At 40.4% G+C, this 25,602-nt stretch overlaps 1 protein-coding gene across 1 annotated transcript in view; it reads right to left on the bottom strand.

Moving 5' to 3' along the window:
- The window catches only part of CDC37 (cell division cycle 37, HSP90 cochaperone), a 13,392-nt gene extending 957 nt beyond the window's left edge, over nucleotides 1-12,435 (bottom strand). Inside the window, exons 1-7 of the mRNA XM_087710962.1 lie at nucleotides 12,280-12,435; nucleotides 7,232-7,513; nucleotides 5,918-6,023; nucleotides 4,782-4,897; nucleotides 2,699-2,821; nucleotides 2,332-2,514; nucleotides 145-216 (exon numbers count right to left, since the gene is read on the bottom strand). Of these exons, the coding sequence (XP_087567088.1) occupies nucleotides 145-216; nucleotides 2,332-2,514; nucleotides 2,699-2,821; nucleotides 4,782-4,897; nucleotides 5,918-6,023; nucleotides 7,232-7,513; nucleotides 12,280-12,381 (984 nt within the window). The 5' untranslated portion in view covers nucleotides 12,382-12,435. The remainder of the gene's footprint in view (nucleotides 1-144; nucleotides 217-2,331; nucleotides 2,515-2,698; nucleotides 2,822-4,781; nucleotides 4,898-5,917; nucleotides 6,024-7,231; nucleotides 7,514-12,279) is intronic.
- Nucleotides 12,436-25,602: the final 13,167 nt, after the last annotated feature.

The following is a 25,602-nucleotide window of genomic DNA, read 5'->3' on the forward strand; positions in this document are numbered from 1 at the left end:
TAATCATCTTCAAGCAACAGGAGAGTGCACATAGATATGGAAATATATAAGAAGAGAAACTAATACTTCTTGGAAGTTATCTGGAAATTGCAGCATGGAGGAAATCTGGAACCTAATTCTTAAAGCAGTTCCAAGGATACTCACAGTAGGATCCATTTTGCTGATAGAATCCTGAAGCATCTGCACATCTTTCACATCAAAACATTTCTGAAGTTCCTGGCCAGAAAAAAAGAAAGAAATGATTGCAAGCAAAAGAATGAATCTACATAAATACGCAATACATTCTTAACGTTTTCATCATTCTATTAAAAATTCAAGACAATAAAGCTGTTTTCTCTGAAGCATGAGAGAGTGCAATTATAAGGAAAGAACATTTTACAGTTTGGTATTTTTGCATCCAATGTTTTATAGAAGAAAAATCCCTTTAAAAATATAAGAGAGAAAGAGGAAGAGCTCAGTTACTTAAAAATATTTCCAGATATGAAAGCTAGAAAAGACTTCTTAATCAAAAACTTGGGAGTTGCTGTGGTACATATGTAGTAATATTATATTACTTCTGTAACTGGGAAAATTATATTCAAAAGAGCAGAACATAAGAGTCACCTAGTGCTTTGATTCCAAAATCAAATTTAGCTTCAGCATGAATTTTCCATGAACTTACATGGAAAAGGAGAAACAGAAAATGTTTACATAATAATGTAAATGTTCCAAATACAAAACATCACTAGAAAAATTATTAGTCAATGACTCTTTAGAACTGGCTTGTAAAAAAAAGGTAAATAAATTAAGATGATCTTCTTGTGTTAATACAGAATTCACTTTAAATTACTATAAATTTATAATAATAAATACGTATCATAAATTCTAATCTGTTCAAAAAATGTACAAAGATATCATTTCTATTATTGCAAGTCAGTATATTCACTTTCAGAATCCATTCTTTGATTTATATGTAGCTACTATTACGTCTATTATCAGAGGTCACAAACTCGATTTCATTGAAGGCTACATGAGGGTTGTGTTTGACCTGGGAGCGTGGCCAGCTTCATGTCACTCGGGTCAGGGGTCCCTGTGGTGGCCCAAGCGCTCTGCCAGTGAAAATGGATTTCGGGAGTGCCTTGCGAGTTCCATTTTTGGCTGCAACAGCCTCCTGCAACCCTCCACCAGTAAAAATGGATCTTGGGAGGGAAGTCCTCCCGAGCTCCCTTTTTGCTGGCAGAGGCACCGCAGGGCAATTCTTTGCTGTTTCTAGGGCAGCCCCCGGGCCAGATCTAAGCACCCTGCAGGCCGGATCCAGCCCCCGAGCCTTGAGTTTGACACCCCTGGTCAATACGGATCTTTAGATTACTCCCGTTTTTTCCAGTAGGCAATTTCTGGCCTTAATTTTAGCATGCACCCCTGCAAATTGAGCCAAATAGAAAATTATTTCAGGAAAACACACACTATCGTTTTCTCCTCCTTTAAAATAAGCCAGCTGTTCCCTCTGCCAAATAGGTAGGAGGAAAAAAGGAACCACATGTGCTGTATAGCTCCCAAACAGTTGTTACAATTAATCCTGAATATTTTCAGGATAAATTAACCTTTGGACATTACAGGCAATATGTAGGATTTGATTATTTTTATGGGTCTTGGCTGAATATTTTAAATAATGTGGAATATTTTGCACGTGTGGCATGTAGTGCTTTTGAGGGAAAAACATTTCCAATCATAAGTCAAGATGATATACTAATTTCCTCTCTTGATGAGACAATAGTATCTAAAAATACTTTTTTCTTTTATGCTTTTACTAATATCCTAAATTTGTCCCTAGAAATCCTGTTTCAGGTGCCCCTTTTATGGTGGAGTACAGTAAGGGCTACCTGAGAATGGGCCTATTCAGTGGAAAGTTCCTCCCATTGAGCTTTTTATTAGCTTCATGTATCAGACAAACATATTTTCATTCTCCCAGGATATTTATCTTCATGTTATTGCTTTATATCTATTTCTCTATTTTTGCTTTTATTATATTGTGTGCACTTGTAATCGCTATTTTAGTTTCATTTTGAAATGATGAAGAGTGCTCCAAAAAAAAAAAGGACCCAATTTTAACAATGACGTGGAACTAACGTTGCCCCAGATACACGAGGAAATGAAACCCCCTGTTTTGCAACTGCAACACAAATTATATTTTTATTTCACATCACAGCAGCTAATGAAGACAGAAAGCAGAAGATAAAAGCAATTTGTTCTACATGTTTTGTTAGTTACTCAAATATGCAGCTATGAACACATGGTGAAACAAAAGGATAATGTAAATTCTGAAAGAGGCCCTGCCTTCTTTGCATTACTTACTTGTGGGAGAGAGTCATACACGTCTACTGGATCAAGGCCCCCTGGCCCCAGCCGTTTCTGCCGCTCTTCTTCTTCATATTCTTTCATAGCTCTGTCAATGCGGGCCTTAGCCCGCTCCTGCACTCGGACCTTGAAGGATTCCAGTTCATCATTAAAACCTTCCATATACTGCTGGTCAGCTGTCTGAATGGAGATTAGAAAAAGAATAGGTGATTCATTTCAGCATCGAACAATGGCTTTTGGAGTTCCATGCTCAAAAGACTTCCTGTGAGCAAGATCTTGCTATGAAAGAAAGGATGCTTGGTTTTTCTTTATTCCCTTTGCATTTATGACAGTGTATGCTTTCTCTCACCTTCATAAAACTCACCTTGATTTTAGCAAAAAATTGTCTGAAACAAGCTCTAGGGTCAACCTTCAGGCTCTTAGACAGCTCCAGAATGAACTGCATCACTATGGTCTGATGGGCTACCTGTTGCATCAGGGCATGTTTCTGAGAAAAATAACAAAGATGTATTTCAGCTTTAATGATTCAGAACAAATGTACATTTATGTATTTTTTTCCAAGTGAGTTATACTTGTATATCTTATAAGATGCCTAGAACATCAAAAATAGTTGTGGGTAGCATTCTATGATTTTTAGAAGGATGTCCGGGTATCAAAGAATTGACTTCAGAAAAAGGAAAGATCTGTGTTTGTCTTATTTTATTTATATATAAAACTACTGGCACACCAGTTGCAGTTGGGCAACTGATAATCTGATAACAATCCTACCTCCAGGAGAACTGAGATTATAAACCTGGTATTTAAAAGCATCTATATTCTTAAAAATCAGATTTGTATTAGCCTAGCATATAAGCATATTTACATTATATGTTATGACTAAAATTGTTAGGAATATGACCACAGAAAAACATACCAAAGCAATCCATATTGGCCTTATCTTCACTCTTATCCTGTTGGTGAACACATTTTAACTCTATTCTGTTTTTCAACAGAGTTAATTGTCCCTGAAATGTTCAGGGTTTTGAATTTTTAGTGTTTTCTCTTCTTACTCATTGCTCTAAGAACTCAGGTAAAATCCATTCTTACAATGCAACTGCTGTCTCCTGCATTATCACCACCTAAAATCTGCTCCAAAAGATCCAACCTTCTAAAGTAAATTTTAACTCTGTGTGTAGGAATGGAAATTGTGTTATCCACACTAGAAGGTATCACTGGATTTCATTCCCTTTAGAGAAAAAACATTATTAAGTAACTACAACAAAATAGTGTCAAATCTCTCTCCTTTTAGACTCCAGTCAAAGGACATCAGCCAATCCAAAATTTTTGATTATCCAACTCATGGCATTTTGTCTTCTTGGTTATGTTTCCTTCTAGCACCAAACTATTTTCATATGCCAGTTTGTACCTTCAACAAATCAATGGGAACATCTGTGAAGCAAACATTTTCTTCTGGGCATGTAATCTGGCTGCCAGGTAGCAACAAGTGACTCAGCAAGGATCAACTACTATAACTACCAGACCCAAACTGAAAATTGAAATAATGCTACTGCCAGGGGAAGCTAATCTTTTGAAGCAGAATCAAATGTTTAATGTACTGTGCATTAGCCATTTATTAGGTAACTATAAACAACAGACACAGATTCAAGAAAAAGGAATGCTGGCAATTATTGTTATCCAAATAATATCAAGTGTGCTATGTGGACACAAGTTAAAGAACAGATTAGGGCAAGGTTGTTAAATGCTTGCCTTGCAGTAATCAAGATTTTCACTGTTTCTTCCCAATTTATTTTGAAACAGTAAGTCATAAAAGCTATTGATTCATATAACAAAGTAATTTCATAGAATTTTGTAGCCACTACATAAACTGTCAGGCCTGCATTTATATTCCTTTTAGAATTTTGGCCTGCCACACTTTCTCTTATTTCATTATGCTGTTTCTTTTAGTATAGTCAATGGGAGGGGGGGATTAGAAGGAGTAGGATTTTGGAATGTATTGTTTTTCATTCTTTGCTAGAAGTCAAGGTCATCCTTTGTCTCCACACTAGTATACCTGACCGGAAGAAGCTGGGCATGGACACAAGCGTGGAAGAAGGAGATTGGACCATGTGATGGATTGTGGGTGTGGGGACAAGATCATGAACTTTTAACAGGGTGGGATTCTGATGTAACTTCCAGAGTTGGGATCCCACAGCTATGTGCCAACATGCCTGCTTTATTAAATTGGAACTTTAAGCATAGTTTTGCCTTCGATTCTAATTTGATTCAACATGATATTTGGAACGCTGACATAAACATTATTTGGTGCCCAGAAAGAATCCTCTGGCATTAGAAGAACGTATTGGCTTTCATACACTTCAGTGATCCAGATCCATTTGTCAAGTTTGATAGACAAAGCTTATCATTATCGTCCAAAATTCCTAGACAAGTTTCATAGGCTTCACACTCACCTCTTCAACTTCCAGATCAATACACCAGATGACTAAATAATTGGCTGTCTCTTCACAAACAAGATGTGGATTATCAGATAGGTATTTCTGACTATCATCCCAGTGCCGCAACATTCCTTTAGAACAAAAAAAATAGCAATGTTAAATCAAATTCTTTCCACATCCTATAAAGAGAATGATTTTCCCAGCCAGAGTTTATACCAAAATGTGACATGCAATGATGGAGAAAACATGTAGCTTATACGGTTCTTGGTGTTCTCTGAGCTAGATGGGGAACAGTGCACTTAGGGCTGTTTGCTATAGTTAGCAGAGATCAAGAACAAGGGCAAACAGCCCTAAGTACATTCTTATTTACATATCTATCAGCAACTAAATAGGCAGGACCGAATACCATATAAACAGAAACACTCAAAGAAACAATAACACCATTTAAAGAGCAAGCATTTTTTTGTTATTTTATAGTATTATTTAATTTTATTATACTGTAGAAGGGAATGTAAGCTGCTCAAAGTGTTGCTGAGGGGATCTGAGTGGCTCATATGTCCCAGTAAATAAGCAACAATGATATTATATTTTCTCATTTTTACACTGTGTGCCTGATTGTGGACTGATGGGAGGCAAAAGTCTCTGGCATAGGTTTTGGAATCCTTTCCAACGTCATGAGCTTCAGTAACCTTTTTCCTAAGAATAAGAGAATTCTCTTTTAGTCTTGGCATGATGCATAAGCCTATATCATGTACAAGTAAATCCTACAGTGGTTATTGTATTATGATTGTATTTTGCTTTTAATGGTAGGTGTCATCTCCTTGACTGGAATATCTGATTCAATTTATTCCCTTCAATTGTTCAATGCAATCTGAACATATTAGGTTGTCTAATTTGCAAAACTTTTTCCTGCAAAGTGTGTCTTTTCCCCCCAAAATGTGTATAGCTTTTTCCCCCGACCAAGTTCAATTGATTACATAGGTTATGTATATGATTACATAAGTTCCAAATGCTCTTAAAACAAGATTGCAATCCAGTAAAAAAATGACTACTTCATTTTTCTCCTACAGGTTTCTTTGCTGATATATATATAAACATTCCTATAGACCACAATCCAAATATATTTTTGGAAAAGCTAATTTTGGATTTACCGAAGTGCTTGATTTGTTTCTCATATTTTTCTACAAATGTTTTGTGCTTCTTCTCTTTCTGTTCTTCAGATTCCTCATCTTGTTCAGCTTTGACGTTGAAGACACTCTACAATAATAAAGGAAGTGATGTTAATGACACAACTGTGTAACTGGGAAGAATATGATCCTTTAGATATTGTTCCACTTCAGTATCAATATTTATTTCCTTGAGCCCTAGTGCTCAAGACTTATATATCAGTCCTGAAAGTCAACAATGCATGACCTCTTGGCATTTCCCATTCCTGCACACTAACGTTCCCTCACTGTTGTCAAACCCACACAGTGTCTCAATAATATTAAATTATTTTCAAAACAACCTAAGGCAAATAGTAATGCACTAGCAAAAGAATGAAGAGCTGAAGCAGTTCAAACCTTTTAGGGGCAATTAAACCAGTTTTCTTAAGGAAGTTAAATCAATGCTATAAAGTAAGGGTGTCAAACTCAAGGCCTGGGGGGCCAGATGTGGCCCACAGGGTGCTTAGATCAGGCCTGTGGGAGCACCATGGAAACAGCAAATGACCAGCCTGCGGTGTCTCTGCCAGTGAAAATGGCACCGCGTAGAAGTCATCGCAGCCAAAAATGGAGCTCGAGAAGCCATTTTCACTGGCAGAGCACTCAGGCCGCCACAGGTATCCCCCAACAAGTGTGACATCATGCTGGCCACACCCACCCCGGCCCCCTGAAGTCGAACACAACTCTGATGCAGCCCTCAATTAAATCGAGTTTGACACCCCTGCTATAAAGTATTAAGCAAATGGCTAACCTTATTAGCCTATGGCTCCCCCTGATCAAACTGTTGCCAAGCAATATGAACATTCCCGGCCATAATCCATGTTATTGATTTGTTAGATTTAGAGCCAATTTTCCTTTGGAAACCTATTGAGGCTTCTTCAGCTATTCATTCTACAGTTCATTTTCGTTTCCATCTAATTACAACAGACACTGTTTGTTGAAAATAAATGAATTTGTAAGCAAAAAAATAAAAATAAAAAAATGAACTTCAGCCCACAAATCCCAAAGAATTTCAGCAAACTTTGACTGTTTTCAAAATCCTTCCACTTTGTCTATATCTTTTGCTGGATAACTTTTTAAAAGTAAAATGGCCACATTCATTTTCCATAAAATAACACCATTGTTGCTTTAATTGTACACTTACTTTTGAAATTACCCATGGATAGCTTTGCTTACAAGACAGCCACACTGTCCTCTCAGTTCCATTTTAAGGTTCAGAAGCAAGGCAAAAAAAAAAAAAAGAATCTAACCAAGAAGACCCACCTTACTGAAACCATCTTTGCTAAGCGTGTCAACATTCCAGGGCATGTTCTTTTCCTTCTTCTTGAGTTCTTCTACTTTATTCTCCCAGCTCTTTTCTTCTTTCTTGAGTTGCTGTGCCTCAGCCTGCAACTTCTGCAGCTCATTTTTGCTACTCGCTGTATTAGTCAAGGCAAGTTCTTTTATTTTCTTCTGGCACTCAGATAATTTGCGTTTGCAATCCCGGGATCCTTTGTCTATTTCCTCTTTCTCCTTGTGGAACTGTTCCATCCGTTCAACTCGGGCCTAGAAAACAAGTTGTTTAAAGACATCTTGCTAACATCAAAATATTCTTTACTTTGAAATTCATATCGTGAGTATAATGGAAGTACAATAGATGTACCAGCCCATAAATTGTAGCACAATATGAAGACAAATGGGAACACCATGTGACACACACACTTGTGCGTGCTCACGAGCACACACACAGAAGTAATAACCCTCTTAGATTGAGTAACTGCTTACATACATTAATCTTTAATAACTAAAACCAGATATTTCCTGTAACTAATGATCAGTCTTTCACAACTCCATATATGAATTTTAGACCAGCCTTCACAGCTTGGTGGCCTGGCGAGAGGGGAGGGGAACTGGCCCATACAAGTTCACCTATTGCCACCGGTAGCCTCCCACCATCCAGTGCAATCCCACAGAGTTGGCCTCCTCAGGGTGCCGTCAGCCAGACAGTGTCGACTGGTGACCCCCAGGAGGAGAGCCTTCTCTGTGGGAGCGCCTTCCCTCTGGAATGAGCTGCCCCCGTCCTTCTGATGCGCCTTAAAAAGTTGGCTTTTCCAGCAAGCCAGCCTGGCCTGAATAGAATAAAATAAACGATTGATTATTGTTAATTTTAATCAATTTTTAAAAATGTTATTGTTAATCTTAATTAGGTTTGTTTTTTGGGTACTCTATTTTTTTTTAACTTTTGTAATATGTGGGTTTTTTTTTAATGTTATACGCCGCCCTGAGTCCTTTGGGAGAAGGGCGGCATATAAATCCAACAAACAAACATATGCATCAGCGCATTGCTTGTGCAAGTCAACCTGAGCATGTGTGCGCCAGCCTGCTGTTCATGCAAGTGAGCCTGCACACACATGCACTGGCCAACCAAACAGGGAACTGGCTGCAGAAAACTATCGGAGGTCACCAAAAAAGCCATTGCACGTGACTTGCAAGGCAATGGGATGTGTGTGCAAGAAGAACATGGTGGCAACGGCAGTGGCTTTATTGGCGACCTCCGGTAGTTTTCAGCAACCTGCAGCCAGCCGCTGCCTCTTTGCAAGCCGCTTCCCAGGCAGCGGCGGTTGGCTCGGAGCCGCTGAAAACTACCGCTTGCCTTCCGGAGTCCAGACCAGCTGCCGCAGAACGTAAGCAGCCCAAACAAAGAGGCGGGGGGGGGGGGGAGGAAGCGGGGCTAGGGATGGGGCCACTGAAGCAGGGGCAATGCATGGGACTGGGAAAGGGAGGGCAAGTAGATTTTTTTTTTAAATTCCTACCTTTTTCTGTGGGTCGGGCTTGGTGGGGGTGTCATAAGACTGAGTGGGTGTGGGCATGAATGATATCAAGTAGGCCATGCCCACTCAGTCACATGACTTCCCCACCTAGCCACGGTCAGCCAGTAGCGAAAAATCTTGAAACCTGCCACTGTAGCAGAGGCACTGCGGGCCAATCCTTCACTCTTTCCAGGGTGGCCCCGCGGGCCAAATCCAGCCCCCGGGCCTTGAGTTTGACATCCCTGACTTAGGTGAGTTTTAACAGATCCCTCTATTAAAAGGAGTCAGATTAAGCTTGGATAGTAGTTCAAGATTACAGTTACTTCTAAAAGATCTGTTATCACTGTCTATCTGCAAGATAAGAGAACTATTATTCCTGGGTGTAGGAGAAACAAAATTCTAACTTATTGCTCAAACTAAATTCAACAGCAGGAGGTTGGAATCATTCTGATAAAGGAAATCAAGTATTTGCTATGCGAAAAGCAACATCTTTTTATCATAATTTTCTATGATTTAGCCTTGCAGAATCACTTCTGTAATCACAGAGTTCATCCTTGCAAGATTTTTAATACAGGTTCTTAGCTTCCATGCCCCAATACAATTTAGGCTAAGTCACAGCCTACATGCAAGATCAGAATAGATTATATCTCTTCTTAGCTCATGGTCTATGAATAGTTTATGCTATGTATGCTAGATATAAGCATTTTAGAGATCATGTTGATCTGAAAAATGTTTACTCTTGCTGTTTAAAATTTTTCAGCCTACTTTCTGGAAGGTTTTTTGTGTGTGTGTGTGAAAATACCTTGATTACTGTAGGAGCTGCAATGAGTACCAAGAACAATAAATACCAAACACGTTTTTCTATAAAGAATAATATAGTGAGTCACAAGGCAACTGATAAAGCTTGTGTGTTGAGCACCAAACAAATGAATACCGGAACAAAATGCTCATATCAAAATGCATTGAGTACCAAGTTCGATGAGATTCAAAGCAATTGAGTACCAAGGTGCCACTACATACCACTTGCTGAACACTGAGTTTCATTTCTAAGTACTATACAGTCCCTCTCATAAGGAAAAATATAAATCTTATTCTACATTTTCAGAATAGACTAAAAGGGGTAACTCAAACAAGCCGTGTGTATACAGGTAGTCCTTGACATATAACTGATCACTTAGCAACCATTCAAAGTTCCAACAAACATGCCTCGGGGGTACTTACAACTTGGAGTTCTGACCTTCACCTCTCCCCATGGTCACATGATTCCACTTTGGGGTCTTGGCAAATGGTTGCATTTATAGCCATTTGCAGTGTCCTGCGGTCATGTGACTTCATTTTACTTCTGGCTAATTGCCAAAACTGCGCCTTAGCAAAGCATTTGTTCGCTCCACAACCGTAGCAGCTATAGCATTCATCTAACCCCCACTGCAAAAAGGTCATAAATGCAGAATATTGGGCAACATAAGTATGATTGTTTAGTGCTTTATATACCAGAAACGATAGCAAGCCACTGATGGAACTAATAAAGGTAATATAATAAAGGAGCTGCGATAATCCTCCTCACAGAAAATCCAAAATTTTTGTTTATTTGTTAAATGTATTTCGCCGGGGATGGGGGGGGGGGGAAGACTAACTCTAGGCGGCTTCCAACAAATTGACATAATTTTTATTTATTTAAATAAATAAATCATTGCCCTATTAAAGCAACATTAGGGGAAATTGTAATTATACCTGGACAGTATTTATCAATCAAGAACATAACACAAAAGATGTAAGGAAATGTATCTTCAATTTGTAATTATTTATACACAGCAGATTTGGGATCCTTTTCTTGAATTTCTAGATTAGATATTAAATATGGAGCATCTTTTATTGGGGAAAACTAATATGAAACCTGGATAACTTGCGAATTAAGGTATCATTTCACATGATTTCATTTTAAAAAAAGAAAGAGGACAGGGTATAATAGTATGCAATATCAAAGTTATGGCCTGGATCAGAAGCTGAAAAAGCATTCCAATTGACAATGGCAAAATCAAATAATCTTTATTTGGCCAATGATCAGTTCAAAGTTCAGATAGTCCTAAACTTATAACTGTTCAGAGTTACAACAGAGTCCCCAAAAGCTATTTATGATCCTGTTTTGCTATCTTGGCAAAAGCCAGAATTTTGACCTTTTTGACAAAATCAAATACTAGGTGGTTTTGCTTCTACAGTGAAGTATAGCTCTCACTTACTTCATACAATTTGTAATCAGTAAAGATGGACACATACATGGAAACAGAGATATGCTGACTGAACTCAGCTTAAAAGATTTCACCTTTGTAAAGAATGCAAAAAGGAGAGTGCATAATTTGACTAGAAAACTAAAAACTAAATAGAAATATTAAACTAAAATATAACTCTCCCCTTGACAAAATTAAAATGAATGTTTGCATAAGAAAACAAGACATGCAAAATAGTATGCTACCCTTCAATGCTAGCTTGCAAAGTAAGATGATGGAGTTGTAGCCCAAATGGCATTGTAATTACAGTGCCTGGACTCATACATTACACTAAATCATCATTTGTTTTATACATTTAGCACATTTAACCAAAGTAAGTACATTTTGAAGCTAGTCAGAGAACAGCAGGAGCACTTCTGGCTAAAGGTTGGTGCATAAAGACCTAATTGTCAGATTGAAGTACCTACCCCATAACTTTATAAACCAAATAGTTCACATTAATTTAAAGAAGCACTGCATTGTTAGGTGGGACTATAATTTAACCTTCTCCACACTTAATCTGGTTGCTGTTATTCCTGTTTTATAGATAAGGGATAAAGACACATGAAATAGCCAGGGATACCAATTGAAACTAAACTAGAGCACAATTGGGACCAAAATTTCCATTGCTATGTAAGGCAGTTGTTAAGTGAGTTGTACTCAATTTTACAATCTTTTTTTGCCGTAGTTCTTAATCAAACCAGAATTTTGGCGCGGGAAATTTAAGAGGGGTTAAAAGCGTTACAGCATTTGGTCTCCTTGAGCCCTTTGGAAAACGAAAGTTAAAGGCTACGTATGATATTTTTTTTTGGAGGGGGGAGAGCTTGTGCCAAGGAAAGGAAAAACGGAGGGAACCCCCCCCCCGGGTAGGAGCTGCTCTAAAAAAGAGCTCCCGCACGCCAGCCGCGGCGAAGCAGGGGCGGCGTCTCCGGAAGGCCTTGCTCGGCTGGTCAAAAGAGCCGATTTCACAGGCGGAGGAGACTGGGGGAGCAGCGCTCGGCTCCGTCGTGGCGCTCCTCTCCCGCCCAACCCTCCACACGTCTGGGCTTACCCCCAAAGGTAAAGGGGAGGCCGAGAGGAAGGCCCCGCACCCCATAAGCGCGTCGTCTGAGGGGAGGCAGCGAAATCCCCCCTCACACACACAATGGCGGCCCTCCAACCCCTCAGAAGACCCTCCAACCGCCCAGGCCTCTTTTTCAGGATCTCCTCCCGTGTTTCCCCTGTTGCCCATCCCGGCGACTAGGCTCCGTCCCCTTACTTGGTGCCGCCATCGGAAAAGACTCGGGGTGTCGATGTTGGGGTGAGTCTCGTCTTCGTCGTCGGACACCTCGATGTGATCCCAGACGCTGTAATCCACCATGGCGCCGCCGCTCCCACGACTTTCTAGGCTGGTTGGGGGGGGGGGGGTGGTGCCGCCTCTCCTGCTCCGACATCCGCTTCCTCTCTGACGTCACTACCGGAATCACCGGGGGCCTTCACGAGCGCGGCGGGGGGGGCGTGGCTTCTCTCCTTCCCCCGCCCAACGGCGAGAGAGAGCGCGCGGACTGTGTGGCTCGGGTGAGCCGCCTAATTCGCCTCATCGGAGCGGGAGTTGGAGCCGCGTCCGTAGCGAAAGGGCTTCACTTTCAAAGGAAACCCGAACGGCGTCGGGAGTTTGTGCCGTTGCTTCCCACCCACCCCCCTTTTTGGGGGAAGATTCCTCGGTGACAATCGCGATCCCCTCGCAGGAAAGAAAGAAAAAATCCTTTGAGAGTTAGGCTATCCGGCCCCTGATTGGTCGTCGAAGCTAAACGGCCTTGGGCGCTTTAAGCTTTGCGGACTTCAACTCCCAGAATTCCTTAGGCTATCCGGCCCTTGATTGGTCGTCGAAGCTAAACGGCCTTGGGCGCTTTAAGCTTTGCGGACTTCAACTCCCAGAATTCCTTAGGCTATCCGGCCCTTGATTGGTCGTCGAAGCTAAACGGCCTTGGGCGCTTTAAGCTTTGCGGACTTCAACTCCCAGAATTCCTTAGGCTATCCGGCCCCTGATTGGTCGTCGAAGCTAAACGGCCTTGGGCGCTTTAAGCCTTGCGGACTTCAACTCCCAGAATTCCTCAGCAAAGCTGGCTGAGGAATTCTGGGAGTTGAAGTCCTCAAGGCTTAAAGCGCCCAAGGTTGGAGACCCCAAAGGAGAAAAGTGACGCGGTGGATCAGTGGCTAAGACGCTGAGCTTCTCGATCAAAAGTTCGGCGGTTCGAATCCCTAGCACCGCGCAATGGAGTGAGCTCCCATTACTTGTCCCAGCTTCTGCCAACCTTAGCAGTTCGAAAGCATGTAAAAATGCAAGTAGAAAAATAGGGACCATTTTGATGGGAAGGTAACAGCATTCCGTTCCCCTTCAGTGTTTAGTCATGCCGGCCACATGACCACGGAGACGTCTTCAGACAACGTTGGTTCTTCGACTTTGTAACGAAGGTGAGCACCACTCCCTAGAGTCTGGAACAACTAGCACATATGTGTGAGGGGAACCTTTACCTTTGTAGGAAGTTATCACTCAGCCCTCTCCCAGAAAAATGAAATATCCTAGGAAATATTGAAAAGGCAGAATATTTCTCTGGATGTGAAAAGAAAGAAGCATGTTTTAAAAGACAGAATAGCTGCCTGCAGCTTCCTGCCCATCCCCACTTTGTCAATGGGCCATTAAGAAGGCCAAACTAGTCCACTTTACATAATAAAGACTTCTCCACTGCAGCTGCAGGGGGAATGGGATTAAAGCATGATAATATTGGCCCCAACTGACCACATGGAATCTGAGAACTCAACCAAACCTGGATTCAAAACACAGCCCAGAGAGTTGCCCCTGCATGGCCCCATGGGAGCCTGACAACCAATCAGAAGACATTTCTTACACAGGAACAGGAAACAGAGAGGTGTGACCGGTTATAAAAAGCCTAGCAAGCCCCTCCCTCAGCCCTTCTCTTCTTCTCCACCAACATTGAAGCATGTGATCACCTTTTCTGTCCAGGGCTCAAGCCATGTGGTCCTGTCCACCAATAAACCATCTTTCCAAGCAGCCTCCGTGTCTCCAGTGTCTTTTTCCCCCACTTGGAGCCGAACCCAGAAGGACATTTCTTTCATCACTTAAAGGAAAAGTAGCTGAAAAGTTTAGGAACCATTTGCCCTTCAGTTTCAGATGCAGACAGCACAGACTCATCCCCAACAGTCTGTGCCCTGTATTCAAAACACTGGAGGGACACAGGGCAGAAACATCCTGCAGAAAGTACAGTTCCACAATACAGTCCTCTAAGGCAGTGGTCTCCAACCTTGGCAACTTTAAGACTTGTGGACTTCAACTCCCAGAGTTCGTCAGCCAGCAAAGCCCCATCAGTTTATAAACCAAATAGTTCACATTAATTTAAAGAAGCACTGCATTGTTAGGTGGGACTATATAATTTAACGTTCTCCGCACTTAGTCTGGTTGCTGTTACTCCTGTTTTATAGATAAGGGATAAAGACACATGAAATAGCCAGGGATACCAATTGAAACTAAACTAGACCACAATTGGGACCAAAATTTCCACTGCTATGTAAGGCAGTTGTTAAGTGAGTTGTACTCAATTTTACAATCTTTTTGCCATAGTTCTTAATCAAACCAGAATTTTGACGCGGGAAATTTAAGAGGGGTTAAAAGCGTTACAGTATTTGGTCTCCTCAGTCCTTGAGCCCTTTGGAAAACGAAAGTTAAAGGCTACGTATGATTTTTTTGCGGTGTGGGGGGATCTTGTGCCAAGGAAATTTTACAATCTTTTTGCCGTAGTTCTTAATCAAACCACTGCAGTTGTTAAGTGAATCTGGCTTCCACTATAAACTTTGTTGTCAGAAGCCAACTGGGATGGGCGCAAATGGTGATCACATGACTCTAGGAGCTGCAACTGTCATAAAGGCATGCTGATTGCCAAGCACTCAAATTTTGATCACATGACCATCGGGATGTAACGCAAGGTGACCAGACGTCCCGATTTTGGCGGGACAGTCACGATTTCTAACAATTTGTTCCGTGTCCCGGGGCATTTTTAAAAAGTCCCGATTTTCTGGCTTCATGAAAGCGCAGTGGATTTGCTTAATAGCAATAGCAATAGCAATAGCAGTAGACTTATATACCGCTTCATAGGCCTTTCAGGCCTCTCTAAGCGGTTTACAGAGAGTCAGCATATTGCCCCCAACAATCTGGGTCCTCATTTTACCCACCTCGGAAGGATGGAAGGCTGAGTCAACCCTGAGCCGGTGAGATTTGAACCGCTGACCTGCTGATCTAGCAGTAGCCTGCAGTGCTGCATTTAACCACTGCGCCACCTTGGCTCTTAAGAAATCCTAACCGGGGCAAGACAAAAGGCACTCTGTCAAACCTCTCTCTCTCTGTCTCAGTACTTTCATTGAAGATATTAAAATGTTAAAGCAAGAAAACGGAACACCCCCCATGCCTTTTTTACCTACTTTTATAAGAAAAGATGACCCAGTACCATAGAGCTCCAGGAAATACTTTGGCTAGAAAGTAGCGGCTGTTCCTTCCTGGAGGAGAGGGGCATGGAGGTTGGAGGTCGGCTCGTGTGGGAAAAATGGTGGCAAGGTTTCTTTGAAAAATATTTCCCTGGGACTAATTTCACCATTTTAATTTGCTCAGTTCTTTGTATTAACATCTACATCCTTCTGGATTGACTTGGAGTGCCTGCCTGCTGGTAAGTGAGCTGGGTTTTTTTTCTTTTATTTTTTTAATGTATTTTAAAATAATATTTTATTTATTGTGCATAGGATTTTTTAAAATAGTTTTATTCTGTGTGGATTCTTTTTTTAAATTGTCTTAGATTATTTAAAAAAAGATTCTATCCAAAATAAATTGAAATAAACCATTTTAAAAATTCTATGCACAATACTTTGAAATATATTTTGCATAGAATTTTTAAAAATAGTTTTATTTCAATTTATTCTGTGTGGATTCTTTTTTTTAAATTGTCTTAGACTATTTAAAAAAAGATTCTATCCCAAATACAAAATACCAGCTGCAATTATTCACTTAAGAACTGTGGCAAGAAAGGTGGTATAATGGGCTTAGTGACCAAAGTTACAATGGCATTGAAAAAAGTGACTGAAGTCTTGGGCTTCTTAGGTTTCTCAATCTTGGTTTAGCTCGATGAATGGACATTGTCAAATGTCGACTGGTGGGCTGGAGACGCCCTGTGAATTCCTCCTTTTTAACTTCATAACCATGTCTTTATTTTTAAAGGAAGGGAAAATGTGGAGAATAGCAAGAAAGGGCTACTTGAAATGAAGAATAGGGATGCCTAAAAGGATTTAAAAAAAATATTAGATAGCTTTTTCCATTTTTCATGAAAAGACCCCTGCACATAATTATTACAATCCTCTCCTTTTTTTCCTCCTTCTCCTAATTAGATGCTTGAAAAAAGAGGCCACAAATTTGTTTGGGGAGGAAAAGTCAGGCAATCTAATCTAATACTGCAGTAAAAAGATTGGATTTGAGAAGATGACTCTAAAAATGTATGCAAGAAAAAAGACAATTTGGGACTATGAGTTGAATCTTTATGCCAGAGCATTGTCCCTTTAAACTTCTTACTGTACCCTGTTTCAATTAGGAAAGGGTTCTTATCAGAGGTGGGTTCCTACCAGTTCGCACCTATTCGGTAGAACCGGTTCGTCAAATCTACCGAACCGGTTAGAAGAGGTTCCACCAGTGGACCCGGAAAGCAGGCCACACCTACAGAAGAGGTTCCAATTTTTTTTGAAACCCACCACTGGTCCTTGGATATGATTATTCTACACTATCATGCTCCTATTTATAAAACTCAGTGCCTCTATGAAAGGTAAGGATGACTACTGCGTTTGTGGTGCAATCAGAACATTCCGTGTGTTGAAGTTGTTTTAACGCAAACCAAAGATGCCTTTTAAAAAACAAGTTTACATCCTATTCTTATGCATGCCAGTGCTGTGTGAGAGGTAATTTAAGGTGGTTCTGACAAGTGTCGTTGGCATCTTCATATCCGGTCACATGGGCAGCAAGCCACTCCCATCTGGTCACATGGGTGGCAAGCCACTCCCACAAAGGAGGCCACACCCACAGAGTAGGTTCGAACAATTTTTGAAACCCACCACTGGTTCTTATTGTAAGAAGACTTACTTTTATGTATTACCTTACGATTTTGACTGACATTGGTTGAAATTATGTAACCCCTTCCAAACATTCACATGGTGCTGTCCAAGGTGCTGGGATTTAGTGCACATTCTTAACTGCAATGTGCCATAATTCTGCTTTTGAATTCAATGATGATAGCATTGTAGTCCTTGCCGTTTTTTTTTAATACAAGACCAAAATTTTCCCCAGGATAAAAAAAATATTTAGTTAGATATTTGACTATGCCCAAACTTAATACATTTGCTTTGGTATTTAATACAGTTGATCCTTCCCACATTTAAATGGATCAATATCCACATCGGTAAACTTTGATGAAAGGAGGATCAGAGTCACATATTGTATCAAGCCCAAAAGTTATTTATTTGACACTTGCTTGGTATATTATATGAAGTCAGTTGATGCAGTTTGTAAACCATACTTTGGGGCTGTATTGTAATTTTTTCCCCCAAATGGATGAATCATTTAGTTAAACAAGCAGCTTGGGCAAGTGATTTTGGTTCTTTGGCTCCTATTTGCACACCCAGAACATAAAATGGTAGAAATAATGCTACTAGTTTTCAGCAACTATGGTGAGAGATATCATCATAAGGTAGGGAGCTAAGTCAAAAATATTATTAATTAATTAATTAATTAATTAATTAATTAGACTTCTATACCGCTTAATAGGGCTTTCAGCCCTCTCTAAGCGGTTTACAAATTTTTTAGCAAATTGAGTCAGCAACTTGCCCCCACAGTCTGGGTTCTCATTAATATGGAATATAGAATATTCTTTATGTCAAGTATGATTGGACACTCAAGGAATTTAGTGCATAAACTTTGTACATGCAAATAACAAAATGATATGTCATAGATCATAAATCATAACAATGTGATATATCATAAGGTATCAATAGGAGAAGGCAGTAGGAAAGATGAAAGATGAGAAAGTTGAGAAGATGAAAAGGATAATAACAATAGAGCTCATTTTTTTATGGTCCTTTTTTTTTTTAGTTTGATCCTAATTGAGATGCTGGAGATGCTGGATAAGAAGGTCTGTCTGGTACAGAAACATCTCCATTCTATCTTGGTTAAGGACATGACTGGCCTTTTGACAAATCGTTTAATCTATTAGCACAGAAAAAGCTGAATGCTGTGACAAGGGAACAGCAAGATGATTTAATATCCTGGAGAGGGGCAAGAAGGGTCATATCTTGTATCTGATGGTTTCATATAATATTGCAGACACATGTGAAGCTAGAGTTTGATGAAACAAAGCAGGAATGGGATGATGATTGAAAAAAGATGTATTCTTGTTTCATTTCTACAATCTAAAATGGCATTATTTGAAAATCCAAGAGAGGAAAAATAAACATTTGCACTCTGCTGAAAATGCACGAATTTTATTCAGTGCCTGTCTATTAGGAATTGTTATGAGAAAAAAACAATGCACATCTGTAAAATAACATCAGTACTGATGGGCATTTGGGGAAATGCCAATGGGGCATATAAAACAAGGCTCCACAGCTGGTTATGTCCTGATTTTAAATAGAACATTGTCATCAGTTTTTAAACTGTTTTTGAAGGCTGTTATCATTTTTAAAAAGAAAGAGAAATAGGGGTGGGGGTGGGGAAATAATATATAAAAGGGGAGTGGAAAAAGGAAGTGGCCAAGTTCATACATAGCACTAAGGCAAAATGTGTGTGTTTGTGTGTGTGTGTGTGTGTATATATCTATATGTGTGTATGTATGTATGTATGTGTATGTGTATATATATGTGTGTGTGTATGTATGTGTATGTGTATGTGTGTGTGTATATCTATATGTGTGTGTGTATGTGTGTATGTGTGTGTATGTGTGTATGTGTGTGTGTGTGTGTGTGTGTGTGTGTAGGTCTTTGGTTATTCGGGTTTTCTCCCACGTAAAATTGGAAGTGTCTTGGCGACGTTTCAACGAAGTCTCTTCAGGCTGGTTTACTCTGCTTCATGCTTCTAGGAGCTATATCTATATATCTCTATCTCTATCTCTATCTCTATCTCTATCTCTATATCTATATCTATCTATCTCTATATCTATCTATCTATCCATCCATCCATCCATCCATCCATCCATCCATCCATCTATCTATCTTACTAAAGCTCTTGTGTCTGCAACTTTCAATTTGGAGAAACAGTGCATTATATGGCAACAATTCTTGAACCAGCTAATTTACAGAATGTGTCCAACATTTAGCATCCATTACACCTGTGAGATTGGAATTTAGCTAAATTATGGCCACTTCAGCACCATTCCACTTGCTGACTACATTTGCCAAAAACCTATAGGTTGCACGGCACATGGGAAGGTGAAACAGCCATATCCCTCTGTCCTCTTTCCTACCTCCCTCTGGCCCCCCTCCACCCAAATGGCTGGCAGCATGTTCCTATGAGCAAGCAGCAATTTGATATTTTGAACCAAGGCTGAAATTTGAAATCTCTTAACAATGGAGGGCTGTGGAGGGAAGGATTAGGGAGTGACTAAGCTGCCTGCCAGTGTGATGAGGTTGACTGTAGGGTGCTAGTAGATGATAGGTGAGCCCTCTTTCTCTTTGCAGGGAAGGGTTCCGGGGAAAACACCAGGATAAGGAGTGGGGCAGAGGTGGGTTCCTACTAGTTTGCACCTATTCGGTAGAACCGGTTCATCAAATCTACCAAACTGGTTAGAAGAGGTTCCACCAGTGGACCCGGAAAGCAGGCCACGCCTACAGAAGAGGTTCCAAATTTTTTTGAAACCCACCACTGGTCCTTGGATATGATTATTCTACACTATCATGCTCCTATTTATAAAACTCAGTGCCTCTGTGAAAGGTAAGGATGACTACTGCGTTTGTGGTACAATCAGAACATTGCGTGTGTTGAAGTTGTTTTAACGCAAACCAAAGATGCCTTTTAAAAAACAAGTTTACATCCTATTCTTATGCACGCCGGTGCTGTGTGTGAGGTAATTTAAGGTGGTTCTGACAAGTGTCGTTGGCATCTTCATATCCGGTCACATGGGTGGCAAGCCACTCCCATCCGGTCAGATGGGCGGCAAGCCACTCCCACAAAGGAGGCCACACCCACAGAGTAGGTTCGAACAATTTTTGAAACCCACCACTGGAGTGGGGATGCAGTTTCGCTTGCTGTCCACAGCTCTCTTAGTTTTCCCCTCCCCTCAACAAATTGGCAGGCAGTTAGCCAAGAAAGAGAATAGGTGATTTCTGATGCTCCCTGCCAGTTTTCCACAAGCAAAGTCAACAGAAAGTTGCAAGGTGTTCCTGCTCCCATTTCATTTTTTCCCCACCACATGGTCGTTATGTTTACATAAAGAAATCTCTGAAATAATGAGGCAATGGATCATGCGTTGTTTAGTAGTAAAATAAAAATAAATAGGGATCCCAAGGTGGTGCAAAAAAGAAGCATCATTTCGAGACAAAAAAAAAATACTCTATCATGGTGGCCTGAACTGCCAAATATTTGTGTCTAGCATGACATTATCTGCTATAGTAGATGCCTCCATCTGCATCCAGCGACTCTAGTCTAAATCATTGGTTTTCCGTGGCAGTTAAAGGATAGTCTTTCCGTGCTTCCAGCAATGCGTTGTGATTTCTCTATCCTGCATTCTTAACACTCTCCGTCTGGAGGGACTGGTCTTTACCATTACTCAGATCTGGGCAGATACATTACATAGTTACTACATGATGAATAATCAAAGGGAAAGGCTCCCTGAGTTCCAATAAGTGTAAATGAATAATTACGGGAAGCTTGTTGGAGATTCTCTATCCTTCTGCTTCCTGCATGCTTCAGAAAATATGTAATTATGTTTAGTAATCCTTTAATTGTATTGATTTTTAGTTGAGCCAATAATCTATCTTATTAAAGGCTCAATCTCTGTATAGTGACTTTCCTCCAGTGATAATTGGATCAAGTGCAGTTTTTTTCCTATTTTGGTTCACTCTTAACCCTTTACTTAACATAAACATAGAGAGCTATTCAGTGGTGGGATTCAGCCAGTTCGCACCTATTCGGGAGAACCGGTTGGTAACTTTCTAAGCAGTTCAGAGAACTGGTTGTTGGAAGAAATCTCCTTTTGTTTTTTTCCACTTTACAAGGCTAATCCTGTAAGGAAGGCAGGAAGGAAACATTCTGGTGTTGTTTCTAGCCTCATCTTTATTGCCCTGCTTACAGAAACTGCCTCTCCGGTTAACCCTTATGACATTGTAACAGCTAAGGCGAAGCGCCCATCGACCTGAGTGACGTTGAGTTGGCCACGCCCACCCAGTCACATGACCACCAAGCCCCACCTACCCAGATGGTCATTAGGGCAGAGAACCGGTTGTTAAATTATTTGAATCCCACCACTGGAGCTATTCCATAGACCAGTGTTTCCCAAACTTTTGACATATGTATACCCCTTCTATAATTTTCGTAACGCTGAGTACCCCTCCTAAAAAACGCTGAGTACCCCTCATAACTACATAAAAAAATGTAGTTAATGATTTTCACGCTTTCATCCAGAACTTTCTGTAGATCAGCGGGCATCTTACGTGTTGCCAAAGCCTCTCTGTGTATGCAACAATGTGTGGATATGACATTTGGAGCAACATTTTGAATTCTTGCAACAAGTGCTTCATTAATTCCGACCGTACTTTTTGCTCCATCTGTGCTTATTCCAACACATCTATTCCAATCAATTTTGTTCTCTTGCATAAATGTATTCATAACATTAAAGATATCTTCTCCTGTTGTGATATTCCCACGTGATCCCCACCAAACTCCGGTGCAACGCGTACCCCCACCAAACTCTTCCCATACCCCTGGGGGTACACGTACCACACTTTGGGAAACACTGCCATAGATGATAGATAGATAGATAGATAGATAGATAGATAGATAGATAGATAGATAGATAGATAGATAGATAGAAAGAACTGTAAGGTTTGGGGACTATATATATTAGTTTTGGTATGCTTCCTATAGGAAGACTATATCCTGTCTTCGCCTTTCTCTCAACATAAGGCCAGAAAACTCAAACATGCATGTGCTTTCTAAAAACATAGATTTTCCTTCATAAATTTTTATTGTCCTTGGACCTTCACCATCTCTCTCTCAATACACTAAATATACTTCTTTCTCCTCAGTGGTGGGTTTCAATTTTTTTTAGAACCTCTTCTATAGGTGTGGCTTGCTTTGTGGGAGTGGCTTGCCAACCATGTGATGGGGTGGGAGTGGCTTGCCAGCCATGTAACCAAGTGGGAGTGGCTTGCCAGCCATGTGACTGGGTGGGCATGGCGAACTTGTAAAACGTGGTGAAACTCACTTAACAATGCTCTTGCTTAGCAATCAAAATGTTGGCTCAGAAACTCTGGCATTTGAAGCACACAAGTCTTAAAGCTGTCAAGTTACAAGACCCTCGCACCGCTAACCCTTTAGAGAAAAAAAAAAACCCCAGGGGTGTTCAAACATGGCAGCTTTAAGACTTGTGGACTTCAACTCCCAGAATTCCTCCTCTTGCTCTTCATCTTGATGATGTGCGGACGGGCAGGGGGAGGGAGCTGGAACCGGTTCTAAAAGGCACTATAGATTTGTGGAACCTCTTCAATAGAAGAGATTAGAACTAGCAGGAACCCAGTCCTGTTTCTACTGATGCACACAAATGTGAAGAAATGAATGAACCAGAAGAAACAGAGAATTACTTCCTGTTTACTTCCTGACCCTTCTTATGGGTTTTGTTAAAAAATAATGACTATCACATTATATGCCTGTGGGCAAGCAGTGACCCCGTTCACATATTGTACAAAACTTTATTTAATTACCGGTATATTTTACCGTATAATATACAACAAATGGATTTGCATAATACGTGGAGGTATGAACCATGCATTTTCAAATGACAGTGTATAGTTTAACATAGCATAGCGTAGTTTCATATATGCTTTGATAAAAGTATAGCCTATATTGAAGCTTAGAGCAATAACCAAGAAAGCCCTCACTTTCAATGTTGTAGGCATGCTTCTGCATTAATAAGTTTATAGTAAAAAATTAATGGATAAACTACATTATATATCCTATATCAGTATTAAGGCCCACTTTGAAGTTGGCTGAGAACTTGTCTTTTTTAATTAACCAAATACAAAAAGCAAGAGAAAATACTCACAAACGTAAAATAAAGTATAAAAGGAAACAACATACAAAATACATATTTGCAAGCATGCATATACTGATAAATTGAAGCTGTGATTCATTACAGTTATCCATAGTTGATCCATATTAATCAATTCTGCAAACCACTAAATAATTGTAGCCATATTTTCAATGCTGAACAATAAATCGTTTGATAATGTTGTTAGCTTTCTCATGAAACAAACCTCAAGTTGAATTATACATGCAATTGCTTCTTACTGAAATGGAACAATATATTCGGATAAACGGTAGGTTCGTATATCTCCAAACAACATAAAAACAAAGTGGTCATTCATGAAATATTGTTGAAAAGGATATTTAAAAACCGATGGAAATGATTGGGTTGCTTTGTTTAATTTTTTTTAATGGTTCAATAAAACATTCAAGCAAGAAAAAGGCAAAAACATAGACATAGATAAAAGGATTTGAAGAAAAGATTTAAAAAGCAAAACAGATCAGAGACAGAGAGATTTCTGGGGGACCATAGTTCTAATCCTGTTTTGGGCATAAAGCCAGCTGGGTGACTTCGGGTCAGTCCCTTTCTCCTAGGTCCTAGGAAAAAGACAAGGGCAAACCACTTCCAAAAATCTTGGCAGGAAAACTGCAGGCACTTATTCTTTGCAGTCCACAGTCAGTAATGGTGTACAATGTGTGTTTGTGCCTGTATCTATATAAACACATGCACATACATACTTGTTCTGACCCCTCTTTGTCCCACACCAACACACACTCCGAGCCAAAGATAAATTACGATATTTAATTAACAGACAGACAGGTCCTTGGCAGCAAACCAGCACAGACAAGCTTGGGCAGCAATCCAGCACAGATAAGCCGTGGCAGCAATCCAGCCTGCCAAGCTCACCATAATGTTCTCCAACATTAATTCCTGCGTTGACTTCTGCAAAAGGGGCGTGTGCACAAGCAGTCCTTTTTATAGTCTGGAGAGGAGCCTAATGACCACCAGCTGAGTGCAATTACCTCCTGTACTTGTGCAACTGTTCCTGATGCCTATTAGCTCTTCGGTGCCGGGCATCCAGGAACAACTCACTGCTGACGTCAGGATCACACTCCCTTGTCTCCTCCCCACTGGTCCAAGGCTCAGGCGGCTCCTGGCGGCCAACCAGCCTCTCTGCGCCCTGCTCGGAGTCGGAACCCTGTCCAGGGTCCTCCACCTCCTCCAGAGCCGACTCATAGGGCCCCTCGCTGTCGGAGTCTGGTGGCAGCTCCAACGGCTCCTGCTGGGCCACAACACATACTGTACATAGATACATAGATACATAGATACATAGATACATAGATACATAGATACATAGATACATAGATACATAGATACATAGATACATAGATACATAGATACATAGATACATAGATACATAGATACATAGATACATAGATAGATACATACATAGATAGATAGATAGATAGATAGATAGATAGATAGATAGATAGATAGATAGATAGATAGATAGATAGATAGATAGATAGATAGATACATACATACATACATACATACATACATACATACATACATACATACCAGGGATGGATTGCTGCTGGTTTTACTACTGGATCACAACCCACACGCACGCCAGACGCGCGCTGCATGCGCATGAACTATTCAATGCAAATTGTAGAACAATTTACAGTGAACTGCGCATGCGCAATCACTAAAATCCTACGTGGTGGCGACATCAGCGGCAGCGAGGCAACCGGTTCGGGACCATGTCAGGCCTGGGTCACTACCAGTTCTGCAACCCAGGTCTGAATTCCACTACCGGTTCGGCCGAACCTGCAGCAACCCTCCTCTGATACATACATTCTGGTAGCTCCCCACCCTGTTTTCTCCTCCACCTCCTTTTTCCCCCCTAGCTACTAATTGCTATTTGTATATTTTTCTATACTTTACTTTGAGTAGTATTACTGTACTCATTTCTGTTTGAATCATTTTAATTACTATTAATATTGTTCTTTATACAATCAGCCAAATATTTAGACTGGACTTGGCAGTCCACCATTGATTCATTCCCAAGGACTTGGGACAGGCAGATTTAGTTGTTTCATGGTGTTAAAGGTATTGTTACAGGATTTAAGCTGCCTTTCGCAACTGACTGGCGGTGGTTTTATCAATGTAATGGTGTTCAAGTATGCTCCAGTTTTTTTGGGGATTCTACCGAATTGCTATTGGTACTATCTTTATTTTCTCTTGCCACAGTAATTCTA

The sequence above is a fragment of the Thamnophis sirtalis genome, unplaced genomic scaffold (genome assembly GCF_051295495.1).
Source record: "Thamnophis sirtalis isolate CommonGarterSnake01/CBP01778 unplaced genomic scaffold, rThaSir2_p1.2 scaffold_3, whole genome shotgun sequence".
NCBI lineage: Eukaryota > Metazoa > Chordata > Lepidosauria > Squamata > Natricidae > Thamnophis > Thamnophis sirtalis.